The 17,500-nt window shown below is 29.2% G+C and overlaps 1 protein-coding gene across 7 annotated transcripts in view; it reads left to right on the top strand.

Moving 5' to 3' along the window:
* LOC124428233 overlaps positions 1 to 17,500 on the top strand; it is a 36,266-nt gene that overhangs the window by 7,031 nt on the left and 11,735 nt on the right. For 2 of the 7 annotated variants that reach the window (XM_046972101.1, XM_046972103.1), the window contains exon 1: positions 9,957 to 10,133. The exons of 4 other annotated variants lie outside the window; for them this stretch is intronic. In XM_046972101.1, the coding sequence (XP_046828057.1) occupies positions 10,099 to 10,133 (35 nt within the window). In that variant the 5' untranslated portion in view covers positions 9,957 to 10,098. Of the gene's footprint in view, positions 1 to 9,956; positions 10,134 to 13,512; positions 13,674 to 17,500 lie in introns of those variants that run through there. One more of the 7 variants, XM_046972108.1, reaches the window with a different exon arrangement.

Consider the following 17,500-nt stretch of genomic DNA (forward strand, 5'->3'; position numbering starts at 1 on the left):
TCTAGGAAAGAATCTAAACATCTCAAGTGAGACATTCGATGGTGATAACTATAAAAACGTAAATGGTATCATTTGAAAGCAGTCGGTTGAATCGAAAGAATGCATTTAACGTCATTTTGAGTGTTTCATGACTATAAAGTACTTAGAAATACTATTCTAATTTGCGTACAGGTTTGATTATGTAATCATAGGACTTTTGTAACGTCGAGATATACTTTTTAACGTCAATCTTTTCTTCCTCCTTTATGTTCATTAATGTTCTTATAAATTGACAAGAGTATAATATTAAATATAAGTTTTTCATTTCAAACAAATTGTCTTAAAATATTTTTAATTATGTAATATTGATTAGAAAATATTAATTAAAGAATCATGATATCAAAGAGAACACAATTATCTCACAGTAGAATAAAATGTTCTCACAGTTCGTAATCATTATGAAATTCTAATCAAATATATGGCTATCATAGGCTCGTATATAACTTCATAAATTTTTCTTTCTAATCAATCATCTCCCATAATATTTTAATTTATGTAAGATTAATCGATAAGATTAATTAAAGGATCAAGCCGTCTAACAAAATATAATTAAATCATTCTCATTATTATGAAATTCTAATCAATTATATCACATTCTCATATATATATATATATATATATATATATATATATATATATATATATATATATACATAAATTAAATAGAACTTCTTAAATTTGTAAATTAAAAATATAGTAAATTCTTGTAAAATCAATTCGTCAAGTAAAAATATAATACGAAGGACGCGACTTTATAAGATAGAAAGAAAGAAAGAAAGAAAGAAAGAAAGAAAAAAAAAGAAACATAAAATAAAAATAGAAAATACCTAATTCACATTCTCGAATCATTATCAAATTCCTTCGTACTCATTTAAAGCAATAGAAATTCAGATTTGAAAAAAGAGAAGAAAAAAAAGGAAGAAAGAAAAAAATGTAGAAACCTATCGATAGGAGGAAATCTCTCATTCAGATTAGAAGAACATCATCGAAGCCAACGAAAAGCCACGAAGTATACTTCACATCTCCATCTCTAATATACTCTCTAACACTCTCAACGGATACCTCGTGATGCACTAATCGAGGAGGAGGCGAGTGAAGCTCGCACACGACGAATACCCACGTATTCGACGACGCGACACGGCAGATATTACGAAACGAGGATCCGTCCGCGGCGGAAAGCGGGTCAGTGCACGGCTCGTTTATCTCGATGCGCCCGGTTCCTGGATCGTTTCTCCTCGCTACGTCGCTCCTGTTTCCTCACACATATTTACTTTTATATATATATAAATATATAAAAATATATACGTATGTGTGTATGTATAGATGTACATATATTCATATGTATTCGTATAAAATATATAAATATACATATACATTTGTGTGTGTGTGTGTGTGTAAGTATATGTATATAATAGTATCTAAGCAATGAAAATATGATATATATATATATATATATATATATATATATATACTTACATATGTTTGTACTTATATAAAGTATGTAGATAGATTGAAATATTTAAAAATATGTACATTGTTATATATTAGCGATAAATATATATATTTTTTTATTCATATGAAGATACACACACACACACACACACACACACACATATATATATATATATAAAAGTATATGTATATCATCATAAACGAAGAATGAATACATATATTATACATGGTGATCATTTTACGTTCTATCATCCTCTCGCCGAGGAGGGTGCGGCCAAAAGAGGGTGTATGTAAGCAAGTAAACAGTATCTGATGAGCATCATCAAGTAGAATCAAGAACGATCTAGAGAGACACGTGTTCGAAAGGGAGAGGATAGTCTAAAGGGCAAACGTTAAGAGAGAAAGAGAGAGAGAGAGTGAGAGTGAGAGTGAGAGAAATAAAAGGCAATTGTTCTTCTCTATTCTTAATATAGAGATAGAGTAATTGATTATTTAAAAAATCATTTTCAGACATTAAAAGATCATTTTATTTTCATTTTTTTTTTTTTTTTCAATGAAATCACTTTTTTACTTTTTTTTCTTTTTCTTTTCTTTTTTATTAAATAGAATCACATAGACAATGACTTTAATAAATACATAATTATAAGATTGTATATCTTTAAAAAAAATGAAAACTGAGACATTTTAAGCTCTAATATATAGTAACCTAATAAAGAAACTAAGTTTAACAAAGAAGCTTATTACAAGACGGTACGACTCATCGGTATGTGTTTTCTTCGGTATTAGCTAATACTGATTAATCCAAACCTTGATCCGATTTTGAAGAGACATAGTATTCGATCGTGGTAGATCCACAATACATTGTATAACACTTACAACATCTAACTTTAAAAAAAGAAAAAGAAAAAAATAAATATAACTATTTTTTTTCTTTTTTTTATTTTATCTTCTCGCTTTCGTTATTTAACATAAGGATTATAAATAGATATAATAGATGGTATATACATATATGTATATACATACAGTAAAATAATAATGTGTATATATATATATATATATATATATATATGTATGTATGTATGTATGTATGTATGTATATATGTATGTATTGAGTTTTAAAACAGGCTTAACTGTTAATCTTTTTTATTATCGTAGACATCAATAGAAGATGTCCGCCTCTTCGGTTGATTTAAACAAGAGAGAATACAAAGCGTCGCGGCGCTACGTGAATAGTATAGCTATTCTACTCACATTTCGATTACTCATTGAGTAACTCTCATAGTCACTCTCGCTGCTGATACGACCCGTATGACATACTGACACAGAAATCGAATTATTTGGCTTTGGCCAGGCACAGAGAAGTAACAAAGAGTAGTATAGGGTGGGAGAGTAGGGGATGGTGGGGAGGGATCGAGGAAGAAACGAGGGGAAGAGTTATTCGTTTCAAAGACCTCGAAAAATCCTTCGACGATTATTATTTTAGGAGATGGAAAGGAAGACGAGTTTTTGTTTTATTCAATCATTTTGTTTATTTAATCATTCCATATAATATTCGATATAATATTTCCAAAGAGATGTGTTTATTTTCTAGAAATAAAACGAAAAATAAAAGAACGATTTCTCTCTATTTGTAATTTATTGAAAAGGATTGGATTGAGGATATTTCGTTGTTGGTATAAAGAAAAAAAAAAAAAAAAATGGAAAAATACCTAAATGGTGGATGATACGTCGGTCATCGCGATAATTTAGTATCTTCGACTGTGAATATATTATACTTGGAATTTTTTTTTACCTTTCTTTTTTTCTTTTTCTCTCTCTCTCTCTCTCTCTCTCTTTCTTTTTGTCGAAAAAGATGAAAAGAATAATAAAAAGATCGGCCGTGTAATAATCGTTATTATGCGTTCTCTTTATAACTATAGTATAGAGAGACTTTTTTGCAAAAAAAAAAAAAAAGAAAAGAAATAAACATTTCAACTTCGTTAAAAAAAAAAGCAATGTGATCTTATTTCTTCGTGATCGATTAGATCGAAAAATAAAAAAGATAAAAATGTTATCTTTGTTGCAAGAGACGAAAAGATTTTCTACAATGGCAATGTCATTCGTAGTAGTCGTTCTTTTGTTTTATTTTGTTTTGTTCGTTTGCTTGTTTTTTTTTTCCTTTTTTCTTTTTTACTTGTTACTTTTTAATTATTTATTTATTTTTCTTTTTTTCTTTGTTTTTTTTTTCTTTTTTGTTTTTTTATAAATATAAAACTCGACTCCATTCAATCATTTGTACCGATGACATCTAGAAATTGTCTTTCATATATTGAAATCTCTTTTTATTTGAATTACTTCTTAAATTTAACAAGCTCAAAGCTAAAGGCCGATAGAGTAAAGATATACGTAAAATCCCCTCCCCCCTCCCTCTCCCGTAGTGTGTGAAGCCGACTCTCCATTGCAATGGCACCACGATCTTGTGTGTTGCAGTTGTTTGTGCCATTACAGGTCGCGAATGAAAAAGGAAGAAGAAACCGGTCGTCTTTTTCTCTCCTCGCAACACTTTCACTGCAAGTCCCGTGACTCGTCTCTCTTCACCCCTCTACCCTCCTCTTGTCCTCCTTTACGGAATCACTTGGTTCGCGCGTACCATGTTGTACAACTTTTGTCCAACTTCCTATACTACATTATGAAAGTTAGTAATGGACAAAAGATTTGCGACTAATCCGGAATGAGGAAAAATAGCGGAGGACCATTTTCAAGATCAACACCGACTCCAACGTATGAACGTATTTTTTATTTGTTCGTTGTTATTTCCAAAACAATGAAAAAGTTTTTTCGTATTTCTTTCGATGTAAAAAAATAAATAAATAAATAAAAATAAAAAAGAATATAAGAAGACAAAGAAGAAGAAGAAGAAGAAGAAAAGGTAAAAAAGAAAAATTCATTTTCTTCGAACTCCGCATGTGGTGGTCGGCTAGATGATTTAATATTTCGGATGACCTTCAGAAACGTCCTCTTTCTTTCCAAAGGATCCCTCTTGTTAATTCTCAAGAAAGGATTTACGTCATTAAGATTTGAATCGTTTGTTAGGTAACGCAAGGTTATATTTGAATTTCTAATCGTTTAACGAACTCAACAAGATTTTTTTTCTCTTCTTCTCTTTTTTTTTTCTTTTTTCTTTTCTTTTTTTTTTCTTAATTAAGATCCTTAACAGATTATTATTTTAATAAAATTGTCCTCACGAAAATGACACATGAAAATATTTCTATAATTAAAACGACGTATTTGTTAGTTGAATCTCTTCGTATTGCGTTAAACAATGAACTACCGGCATCATCTTTCACGGCTGACCACATGGCCCATAACTACTGACGATTGATAGCCTCACATGACTGCCGTCACGTTGTCCGAACTCGCTTTCTTTACGTCAATTGGAAAGCCGAAGGACATTTTACTCGTACTCGTAAAAACTGTTTAATTGATTACAAATATGGGGAAACAATGTGTTCCGAGTTCTAAGGGGTATTACCTTTAACGTCTAATCGTAATCTAGCGAATGGATTGGATCTTGAAAAAAAGAAGAAAAAAAAAAGACAAAGGAAAAATAAGGAAAAGAAAAAAAAGTTCTACTCTATCGGTAATCTTGTTCTTCTCAAAAAAATTTCTTTCTTTCTTTCTTTTTCTTTTTTCTTTTTTTTTTTTTTAACGTGGTTTTAATTATCAACTTAATTACGAGTTTAATTCAAAATAAAGAAATAAAGAAAGAAAAGAAAAAAGAAACTATTAGCACAATTATTCGCCCATCGATTACAAATTGAAAATGTATTAATTAGAAATGATCATCTTGTTTAATTAGAATTGATGATCTTATTGAACATAACATTTTTCATTGTTCTAAATCGATAATTGTTTCAAACTATTATAGACATATTGAATTGAGATTTGATTTATCTATGATACAGATTTTTCTTATTTGATTATACGAGAAAACCCATGAGATCACTGAAGTATCCTTTGACGTGATCTCACGTTCGAATGTCGTGAGTTCAAAGCTCTGAAAGCAGGAAGTTATAAGTTACACCCTAGAGGCAAGAATTACCTTGGTCTGATAGAATGAATCCTGCATATGTATATGTATATATATATATATATATATATATATATATATATATATATATATATACGCACACACACTTATTAAATATATACACACACATATACATATATATATATATATATATATATATATATATATATATATTATCTTATCTATTCAATTAGTTGTCGCGTTTCTCATTTCAGACGATAGTCGTTGCAAATTTAATTAATTCATAGAATTTACTAAAATTTATTCAATGTGTGTTGACAAATATTTATGGATCGAGTTTTCGATAAAACGTACGAATATAAGTACATACATACTATCTCTCGAGGAAGAAACTTTCGTTTTGTTCCTGCATATTTTCTTTTTATAATTCCTTAGACGATATAAATGTAATATTTCTCTTCTTTCTTCATCTTCTATTTCTTCTTCTTCTTTTTTTTTCTTTTCTTTTTTTTTTTTTTTCTTAAATCTTACAATCAAGTCACGAGTAAGATGATCGCCATGTATTCGAAAGTTTGGTATTTTTTGAAAAAGATTTCGCTGACTCTCATATAAAATTCTGACATTTCCAGTATACCAAAAGGATTTTTTGTAGATTTTATATTTTTCAATTTAATACTTTTTTTTTTTAATTACATACACGTTTTATTTATACATTTTGTGAACAATAAAAAAAAAAAATAATAGAGGATAATATGTTTGCTAATGCAGTCTGACAATGTCTTGACACTGTCAAGGTCACACAAGATTTCAACAGACATACACGCACACATACGCATACACACACACGCTCACGTACAAAAAGATTAATTAATATTTCCTTTCGAACGTAGGATCTATCATTTCGAAAGAAGTAACTGTTTTACTACGTTAATGGAATTCTTAATCAATCTGGTTAATGAAGATGCAATTGCGTGCTTAAGGTGAAATTTTTCAAAATGATGAAATATATATATATATATATATATTATATATTATGTATATATATTATATACATTATATATATATATATATGTATGAATGTATACACATTGGATTATAATAATTATAATAATTTGCCGTATATCATATTCGTATACCGATGGAAGAGAATGATTATAATTATAATTCAAAAAAGCATTAATAAAACATAGTCTCGATTATGCTAATTATTTCAAGGAATAAATGTCATAAAGTTATTATGAGAGGTTGTTTTTTTTATAAAAGTTTATGAAACTAATATTATTTTATTATTCATGCGCGGGCACCCTTGCCGTGCGTTCTTAAAACTTTTTTTTCATATGCGAAATATTTTTCCCTTTGATACGATTAATCTAAGGAACGATCTAATAACGTCACGAGATCGTTAATAACTCAAAACTTTGTTCTAATTGCCTCTTTGCGAATCACGTTACCTGTGAACGATATAAAAGACCTCATGGTATTTAGTTTTAAAATGAAATAAACCGATCATCGATATCAAGATGCTACATATATGGTATTTTATCGATAAAATCATATAGTTCAATTCAAAGAGCTGTGATCGTGTACGTGATAATATCGAGTAATATTAAATAGAAAACGGATCTCGCTTTCAGTCGTATTATATTATAACTAAGAAAATTACCCATAGAGTTTAAATCCCAGATGAATAAAGCATTGACACTTTAGTTCTTGGATTAACATGATTGTCATGACGATGATTAGACATAGATTTCTAGTCAAATGAGAATTGAATCTTTGAAAGATATCAATTGTCATTTAATTCCAGAAGATTTTCGCATATCTTACATTATCAACGTATCAATGAATCATCGTTAATTAGCTATATTTCGTAAGCAATCAAATTGATGATGAATTCTCAATATCACAAATGAGCTACTATTGACGCCGATCATCATTGGCGTCAATCGTTTCAAAAACAATAATGCTTCGGTAAAGTTGTATTCTTTGCTGATTCATTCGCTTTATTGAATAGAGAAATTAGATTTATAATTATCAATTAAATGAATACCTCTTGATATCAAAGATTCTTGTATTTACGTACGATCTTTTGATTAATAGGTTGAAAGAGGAATTGACGTAGTTCGGGAAAATTGAATAGGATGATGTTATAAGGATTTCCATTGGTTTAGTTCTTGGTGATTAGGATACTTGATTAATTGAATGAAACAATGAAAGATCGATCTGCATTACAGTTATATTGTCATTATCGAACGTGACTACTTATCTATGATATGATATTAACAATGTGATTTATCTCGCACTGTATGATGCAGATGTAATGAAAAATTTGTTATTTATTTAATTTCAATGCGTTTGTTTTAGATAAATAAAGCGTAAGGCACGAAATCGAGAGACTTATAAACACGTGTTCTTTCGATTCATACAAACGCGATTTGAAATAAACATAAATACGTAATGCGAGTCAACGCGATCATAGACACGTATCGAATATCCTACCTTAGCGAGTCTTCAATGGATATTTTTTCTTCTTTTTTTTCCTTTTCCTTTTCTCTTTTTTTTTCTTTTTTTCTTTTTCTCTTTTTTTTTCTTTTTTTTTTTTTTTCTTTTTTTCTTTTTTCTTTTGCACGCGACCGTTCAAGGTGGGCGGTATATTATGTTAACGATCATTCCAAATCGATCTAAGATTAAATAGATAGAAAAGAAATTCTTAGTCGAAAGAATTATTATAGAAAGAAATAGGATCTAAAGGTGGGAGTCATCGCGTTATTAAAAGAATAACGTTAGAGACTGTCTCGTGCAATTCGATACGAAGAAAAAGGAATGAAAGATCGAGTGCCCCGTTCCACGAAGACAAGTCAAAGGGTGGTGGTAAACATCGATGGATTGAGAGAAGAAGAAGGGGATCTCTTTAAACCACGCTGGAGTGCAGCCACCGTACTCACTGTTAAGTAGTCTCGCTTGATAGCCGGATTTCACGGGCTCGAAGTGTCCAAGAAAAGTGTTAGCTCGAATCATAGAATAAATAAATAAATACGTAAATAAATAAATAGATAAAAATTATAGAAAAAGTAAATAGGAAGAAAAAAGGAAAACGGAGGGAAAAAAAAAATATATATATATATATATATAAGAAGAGAGTAAGATAGAAAGAGAGAGAGAGAGAGAGAGAGAGAGAGAGAGAGAGAGGGAGAGAGAAATAGAAGACGAGCAAAATATTAATAGAACAACCAAAAAAGAAAAAAAGGAAAAAGACAAGGAAAAAAAAAAAGAATTCTTCTTCTTCTTCTTCCTGGTAATACAAACGAAGAAACATTTCATCTTTCTCTCCGATCAACAGTCTGTTATATACGCGCACATATATACGCACGTATACATTGAATCCAACGGAAACCTTTCTCTCTTGCAAGAGAGAAACGCATGAAGAAAGAAAGAGAAAGAGAAAAAGAGAGAGAGAGAGAGCTTTCGGACGATCACTTCAACAAGTTCGACTTCGTCTTTTCTTCGTTACTCTTATCGAACAACTAACGTACTTTTTCTTTTTCTTCTTCTTTTTCTTCTATCTCTCCTTTTTCCTCTTGTTGCTTACTTGCTTACTTGTTCGATTGTTAAAAAGAGTAAGTACGCGAGCGCAGAAGCACGCTCTCGCTTTCACTCGCGTCCACTCGCCTCTTCTTCCTCCACCACCTCCACAGCATCGGCATTACCACCACCATCACCACCATTACCACCATCACCAGCAGCACCACCACCACCATCACCACCACCACCACTACTACTACTACTACTACTACTACTACTACTACTACTACTACTACTATTATTACTACTACTACTACTACTATTACTATTACTACTACTACTACTACTATTACTATTATTACTACTACTACTACTGTTATTGCTGTTGCTGCTGCTACTACCAGCTCCGTCATCGTCATCGTTTTTACTCTCCAGTGCTATACCTACGAAAGGACTATCGCCTTCTCGTGGTCTCAGTTTGCCGTCGGACCGGCACCGTTACCGACGCGTGGACTCTCCTCTTATTATCGGTTTATACTTGTGTGTGGAGCCCTCCAAAAATAATAATAATAATAATAATAATAATAATTATTATTATTATTCTTTATTATTCGTTATTATTATTATTATAATTATTATTTTATTATTATTATTATTATTATTATTATTATTATTACTATTATTGTTGTTGTTGTTGTTGTTGTTAATATTGTTGGAGGGAAGAAACGGAAAAGTCGCGATTGAAATTATTTCGAGAGATCGTTCGTACTTCTCTTTCTCCATTTTCTTTTTGGGAGGGGAGTATTCTTTTCTGAATTTTTTTTCTCTTTTTTTTTCTTTCTTTATTTTCGTACATTCGTTTCTCGAGAGAGAGAGAGAGAGAGAGAGAGAGAGAGAGAGAGAGAGAGAGAGAGAGAAAGAGAGAGGAAAAGAGAGAGAAAGAGAAACAAAGAGAAAGAGAAAGAGAGAGAGAGAAAGAGAGAGAGAGAGAGAGAGAGAGAGATCAAGTTACTTCTATGCTTCGATCGTCTGTGAAATTTTTATATTGAAGAATCATGGCGAAAAAAACGAGCAATTTCAGTTTTGTCAGGTAAAGTTTTATATTTCTTTAGATTTTATTAATTAATATTATCGTTTGGAAACTTTTCTCTTTGTGATTTTTAATTGTAATTTCGAAGATCGATGAGAAATCATCAATGACCGATTATAATAGAATTATTTAAAAAAAGACAGCTGAGATTATGTGCAAATATTTATAAATTTTTTTTCTTTCAGTTTTTTTTTCTTTTTCTTTTATTTTCTCTTTCTTAGTATTATTATTAATCATTTTAATTTTTAGTTAATTACGTTTGTTTAAATAAAACGAGATAACCGTTTAAATATTAAATTTTGATAATTAACATAATTTAATTGTAATTTGTATTAAAAATCACAAGAAAAGAGAGAATTTTTTTAAACAATTCTTTTTAAACTTACAATAGAAATATCATAATTTTTATCTATAATTATTGAAACTAATATCGTTATTTTTTTATATTAAAAATTTTTAACTATCTCAAGATCTCATGATTTTAATAATCCAACCAGCAAAACTAGTTTGCAATCATCAAGCCGAAATTCATATTTGACTCATTACTTTCGACATTAGACCCAACATTTTTTCTCAAATTCATGTAATTTTCGTTATTTACAAAGTAACATTTTGTCACACTCCAGGCAATTACAGAACTTAAAATTCATTGCAATTTGAGGATTGTCATTAAAATTTAGTTTCAAGTTAGGTAAGCAAATACGTGAGAGTTGAATACTAATTCTAACTGTCGTTTGTGGTTCAACTTAGGTTTCACTTTGAAATCGTTATCTAATCGATTAATTTAAATCTAATACAGTGGAAATCATTTGAAATATTTCAAGATTGAATTAGAATAATCATATATGAATAAAAAATATTAGTTTCTACAAATCGTTGAATTTTCATTTCCGATTGAATCGATAATTCTTTATAATTCTAACGTTTAATCGCACGAATCAATAATGTACGTACGCTGAGTTAGATTATAATTTATTGATTCGTAATAAAATGATTCATTTTTAAATTACGTCGAAATTTATTATTATGCAAATTTTTTCTTATAATTCCGTTTGTACGTACAATAAATTTTGATAAACGTTCTTCAAATTAATGAATAAATCGATGATTTGCATTAAATTCCTTTACGACAAGATGAAAACGAATAAAAGAGATGGAAATAATAATTTTGAAGTTTATTAATATTACATTCTATACTTTCTAATTTGAATGGTTCCACGTGATGGAAAAAGAGAGAAGGAGAGGAAGAAAATAAAAAGAGAGAAAGAGAGAGAAAGAAAAAGAAAATCGATCGTGTAATTAACTAGAGAATCGCGTAAGCTTCTCTCGTGTGATCGTCGAAGCGAAATTATGTATAGTACGATCTAACTTCGTGTATCGTATATATGTATATACATACATATATACGTTTGTGCGTTTAGGAAAAGCCGAATAAGAAGGTGTAATATAGGAGAGTTCTTGGAGAAATCTCTCGTTGAATAACGGGAAACATGGATGTTAATTTTGTACCAACTTTCGGTCGGTATATTGAAAAAATTTATTTATTTATTTATTCTTTATTCTTTATTTTTTATTTTTCATTATTTTTTCTCGTATTATTTCCTATTATTTCTCGTATTATTTTTCTTTGTTTTTTTTCCTTATTTTATCTCACGAGTTTAATCATATCAAATAATACATTAAATTATCTTAACTAATTATTTCAAAATTTCTATGAATATGGTAAATATAAGGAAAAAAGAAATATTAATGCTAATTAACAGACTATAACAAGCATTTAATCCATGCATTTTATCATTATAACTCTCTCTTTCTCTCTCTCTTTATACATACATACATATAAACATATATATATATATATATATATATATATATATATATATATATATATATAGAGAGAGAGAGAGAGAGATTGTTCGTAACAGTTACAAGGTATTACAAAGTATATATAACTTGTAACTTGTTACGAACAATCTGTTGAAAAGTTTTACATTAATATTTTGCACATGATTTGTTCTTCTTCTTTTTTTTTTCTTTTCCTTTTTTCTTTTTTCTACCAAGAAAAGGAATTCTCCGTTTAATCTAATTTAATTAAGTTTGCGTTACTAAACTTTTTTCTTTTTTTTTCTTTCTTTTTTTTTTCTTTTTTTTTTTTTTACTTTTTTGTTTCTTTTTCTCTTTTACAATAATAACACGCACCGTTAATTTCCACGGAAGTAGAAAGGTAACGATGTACGATATAACGACGTGTAACAAATCGTATCTTTTTTGCGTCACATATACCCATAATTTCATTATATATATATATAGATATATATATATATATATATAAATATATATATATATATCTGTATTAATGATTTAGTATCGCGTTAAGTAACTACAGTCATTGTTAGTTATAAATACACGTCGGGGATGAGCGAAGTTGATATCTACGTATCGCATACTGGTTATGAATTATTTATGCGAACGGGAAGAATTCAAAGAAAGTTCCATATTTTCGAAACTTTCACCCTTGTGAATGCTCCTAGATATATATATATATATATATATATACATATATGTAGTGAACATTTCATTCCTATTACCATATAATACATTTATCTATTATTTATAAATAATATCGTAATAATGATTTTGATAATATATAATATTAAACATTTATTTATGATTAAGTAAGAGAAAATGTTCATTATTCTTTTTCTTTATTAGTTATAGTTCAATAATACACAATAGAATTACTTTGTTTTAATATATAGAATGACAAAGTTAAATTTTAATATAAATTTTATTTTCATTTATTCTTTTCCCTTCTAATTATACAACAAATATTTTTATAAGATATTTAATTTCGACATTCTTATATCATTCCTATCAACGTATAGAAATACATATTAAAAATAAAAAGGAAGTAGTTATTATCGTCATCTTGACGTCTATCTTAAATAGATATCAAATTCCATAAATTCGACATCAACAAAATTCTCTTATCATTTTTATCACTATATAGAACTAAATAAAAAGAAAAAATGATCCCATTATATTCATCTAAACGTCGGATCTGATAGATACATCGAATGCAACAAAATTTTTTAACATTAACAATTTTTTAACTTCTCTTGTCATTCTTATCATCTTGTTAGAAATACATATAATAATAATAATAATAATAATAATAAAATAATAATAATAATAATAATAAAAAGAAAAAAGGAAGAAAAACTTAATGATTATAACTTTTATTTAAGAAAAATTTACAACGAATTGCATGTTAAATTAATTGAGTTAAATAGGTCAGGAGGTTATGATCGTTGGTGGTCGTATCTAATGCCGTTCAATGATAATAGAAAAGTATAAGTGAGGATGTAGCGAAGGTAGTGGTAAAGGAGGATAACGACGCCGTGGATGATGAAGTCAAGGAGAGCAAGTTTTCGTGATGATCTCCGATCGTTCTCCGCCATACTACCCATCCTCTCATTCACTCTTACTGACTTAACATGACGATAAACATTCGAGTGACTTTTATCGAACAAATTCTAGGTATCTTCCTGCTTCTCTTTGTTTTACCTTTGAACGAATCGTCCTTATGACGTAACGCGAGAATATTATCGCATTAATGAAAATGATCTGCACGTGCATCTCTCTCTCTCTCTCTCTCTCTTTCTCTTTCTCTTTCTTTTTCTCTCTCTCTCTCTCTCTTTTTCTTTTTCTTTCTCATAGAACTAAAAGGATTCTATGCAAAAAAAAAACATGTTCTTGCATAAGCGCCAGACAAATGCCAAGAGTCTCGACTCTCAACCTGTTTTTTTTTGTTTCCTTTGGATTTTTCGTTCTTACTCATTTTTTTCTTCTTTTTTTTTTCTCCTTCTATCTTTCTTTTCTTTTTTTCTTTTTTAGACAAATATTTTCTTAACATACTTTTATCCTAATATTAAATGTCAAATCTTTATATATATATATATATATATATATATATATATATATATATATATTTACGATGAAATCCAAGTGGTTCCTCCATTGATTGGGTATAATCTAATTAAATCTAACAAACAGATAATTATTATTTAATCTCGACGAATGCATTATGGTAAAACATAGGATATCAATTTTGTCATATCAATTGGGAAGAAAATTTTTAAATTAAAGATTTGTTTAATCGTAAAAATAAATTTCTTTCTATGAGATAATAAAATCAAATTTTAAACGACAGTAGTAAAATACTCGTGATGATCTTGATCGATTAGATATATCTGTATCTATATCTAATCATATGGTAAAGAGAAAATTATTTAATCTCGACAAATATAAGTGAATGTGTGCATAACACAGATTACAATTTTGTTATAACAATCTCGTAGAAAATTTAAATAAGTCATGGATCATTATATTAAATCTAAAAAAAAAAAAAAAAAAAAGAAAAGAAAAGGAAGAAGAAAAAAAAGAAACTTTCTTCGTTTGACATTAAATCAAATGAAATTAAATGAAATTAAATTAAATCAAATTAAATTAAAATGTATTTATACGGCAGAACGATTCCCAGAATGATATTCATGCAATTTCACGAATATATTGCCCAATACTTTTTTCAACAATCTTCTCTAAGGTGAACACCAGTTGAATCAAGATCCCATTGAATGGAGTTTCTTGGGTAATCCTTGTTGTTGGTTCTCGGACTATCGTCCGATTAATCGAAAACTCAAAGAGTTTTTTCACGGGATGACACGTTCTTACCATTCTTTTTACACGCGTTTCATTCTCTTCGACGATCTCGAAATCATCGGTCCTAATTTAGCGATTAGCGTAATCCTTCGACGACCTTCACATAATGTTCTTTTCGTCTCCTTTTAAAAAGGAAAAAAAAATAACAAAATAAAGATCTCGTACGTGGTCCACGAATACGTTATCTTTTCTCTCTCTCTCTCTCTCTCTCTCTCTCTCTCTCTTTCTTTCTTTCTCTTTCTCTTTCTCTATCAAGCAAAACGCGTTCGGCCACTCTCGACGATCGAATCGAGAAATACTTTCACCGATCTCGAACACTTCCTCGAGAACGAACGCATCGGCTTCCATTTCCTTCTCCATTCCTATCGATACAGCATTTTCCCCTTTGTTTACCTTTTCTTTTATATTTCATTTAAATCGATCAAAATAGTATTTATGTTTTCTTTCTCTCTTATTTTCTTCTCTTTTTTTTATTTTCCTTTATTTTCTTTTCTTTTCTTTTCTTTTTTTTTTTTTTTTTAAATCGATCGATACAAAAGAAAAAATTTCAATGCTCTTTACACCAATTTAAGTGTGTCCTTGACATCATGAAAGGTTTCTCTGGCATTTTTGGGGCTACATAGGTAGATTTCCAGACAGGCTCGTCTTGTATATATGAAAGAGAGAGAAAGAGAGAGAGAGAGAGAGAGAGAGAAAGAGAGAAAGAGAGAGACACGACGCACGTGTACGTCTCGCTCTCGAAGAAAGATTTCTCCGGTTTCCGTTGACCCACTGACACTGAATTATGCTCGACGGTCGGCTGGCGTGTGCCTTGGCTTCGTGACTACGTTCTGACTATACCTAGTACCTAACTACCTGCTCAGTCTATGTACGCGCTATAACGCACGTTTCCATTAAGTAGGCACCTCTGGATATGTCCATAAAAGCGTTACGTTCACTGAAATACCATCATTAATTCGACATACCTAATACGTTCTATAAAAATTTATAATAATATATATTCCGAACGCTTTATTTTTTTTCTCTTTCTTTCTTTCTTTCTTTCTTTCTTTTCTTTTTTTCCTTTTTTTTTTTCTCTTTATCTTCAATTTAATGACCCATTTTTAAGAAATAATTGTGATGCATCGGTTAGTACTGGTACGTGAAAGAGATACGTACAGTTTTCTACTGGGAACAATGTCAGGGACAACAGTAGGAAGGAATTCATCTTGGTTGACAGGAAACGCGGGAAAATTTTATTTCATATGCAAGGAACTTGTATCTATTTTTTTTTCTTTTTTCTTTTTTTTCTTTTCTTCTTTTTCTTTTCTTTTTCTCGTATCCGTGTATTTGGAAAGCGTTTATAAAAAAAGGAAAGAAATGTTATTACTCGATGATATTATTCGATGGACATCACAATTGAATTATAACAATCGATACGTTGGAATTTGATCCATTACGATCTTGATTTATTTATTTTTTTTTTTTTTTTCATTTTGCGAATTTACATCAAAAAGTAAGGAGTATATTTAATGAGAAAAAAGGTATATTATTGGATAATTTACGAATTGGTGCTTTCCCCCCCCCCCTCTCCTCTCTTCTTTTTTTTCATTGGAACGAGGAAACAAATGATCCTTTCGTAGCTCGAGGCTATAGGCATCCCTGGACTTGGTTAAAATGTCTTCTACCTGCTCTTTTCGATTTGCCCGTAGGGACAAAAATGAGAGCCAACTTTACCTTCTATCCACCTACGTGTTACCGTTGAAAGTCGACGAAGTCTTTCTCGAGAAGCGGTTCTCAAACTTCGATTACATTTTCTTGCTTTTCCCATGAGATTTCCCATTACATTTCTTTAACTTTTCTTCCTTTTTCTTCTCTTTCCTTTTTTCTCCGTTTACTTACTTTTCAATTAACAACGATTATTTCGTTCGTTAGATAAGAAAATTAATTCGATTGAAATTAAAATTGAATCTTTAATTACAACTTCAGTAATTAATCCTAGATGCTAATTCCGCATTTCCTTTTCTTTTTTTTTCTTTCTTTTTTTTATTTCTTTTTAGTTATTTATTTTTTCTTTTTTCATATTTTTTTCCAAGAACATATGATTCGATACATTGGGAATGTTGGGTATACTTACACGTACAGTTTTTCATTAACAGGTATTTTATCTACTTGAATCGTATGTACTTTATTATTATTATTATTATTATTATTATTATTATTATTATTATTATTATTATTATTATTATTATTATTTTTATTATTATTATTTATTCGATGTTTCATTATCGTATTTGTATGATACATATATATCGATATTATTTTATTATGCCATTTTTTTTTTATTTATCTAACGGGGGATTCGATCTTGGTTATATCCCTTTGGTATCCTTATTTAATTTTTAATAGGGAATTTATTTTAACCATTTGAGTCACGATTTTTTACTCCCCAAGGAATTAATAGAGATTCGATTAAATATAGCTTTAGTTTAGATTCGATTAAATATAGCTTTAGTATACTTAAAAAAAGATAAAAATAAAAAAAAAACAGAAAAAATGAAAATCAACGGGAATTCAATTTGACGATTTGACGCGTAATATTATGACGGCATAAAAATTATTATTATATAAACAATGAAAAAAGAAAGAGATAAAGAAATGAAAGA

This window comes from Vespa crabro, chromosome 11, assembly GCF_910589235.1.
Source record: "Vespa crabro chromosome 11, iyVesCrab1.2, whole genome shotgun sequence".
Taxonomy (NCBI): domain Eukaryota; kingdom Metazoa; phylum Arthropoda; class Insecta; order Hymenoptera; family Vespidae; genus Vespa; species Vespa crabro.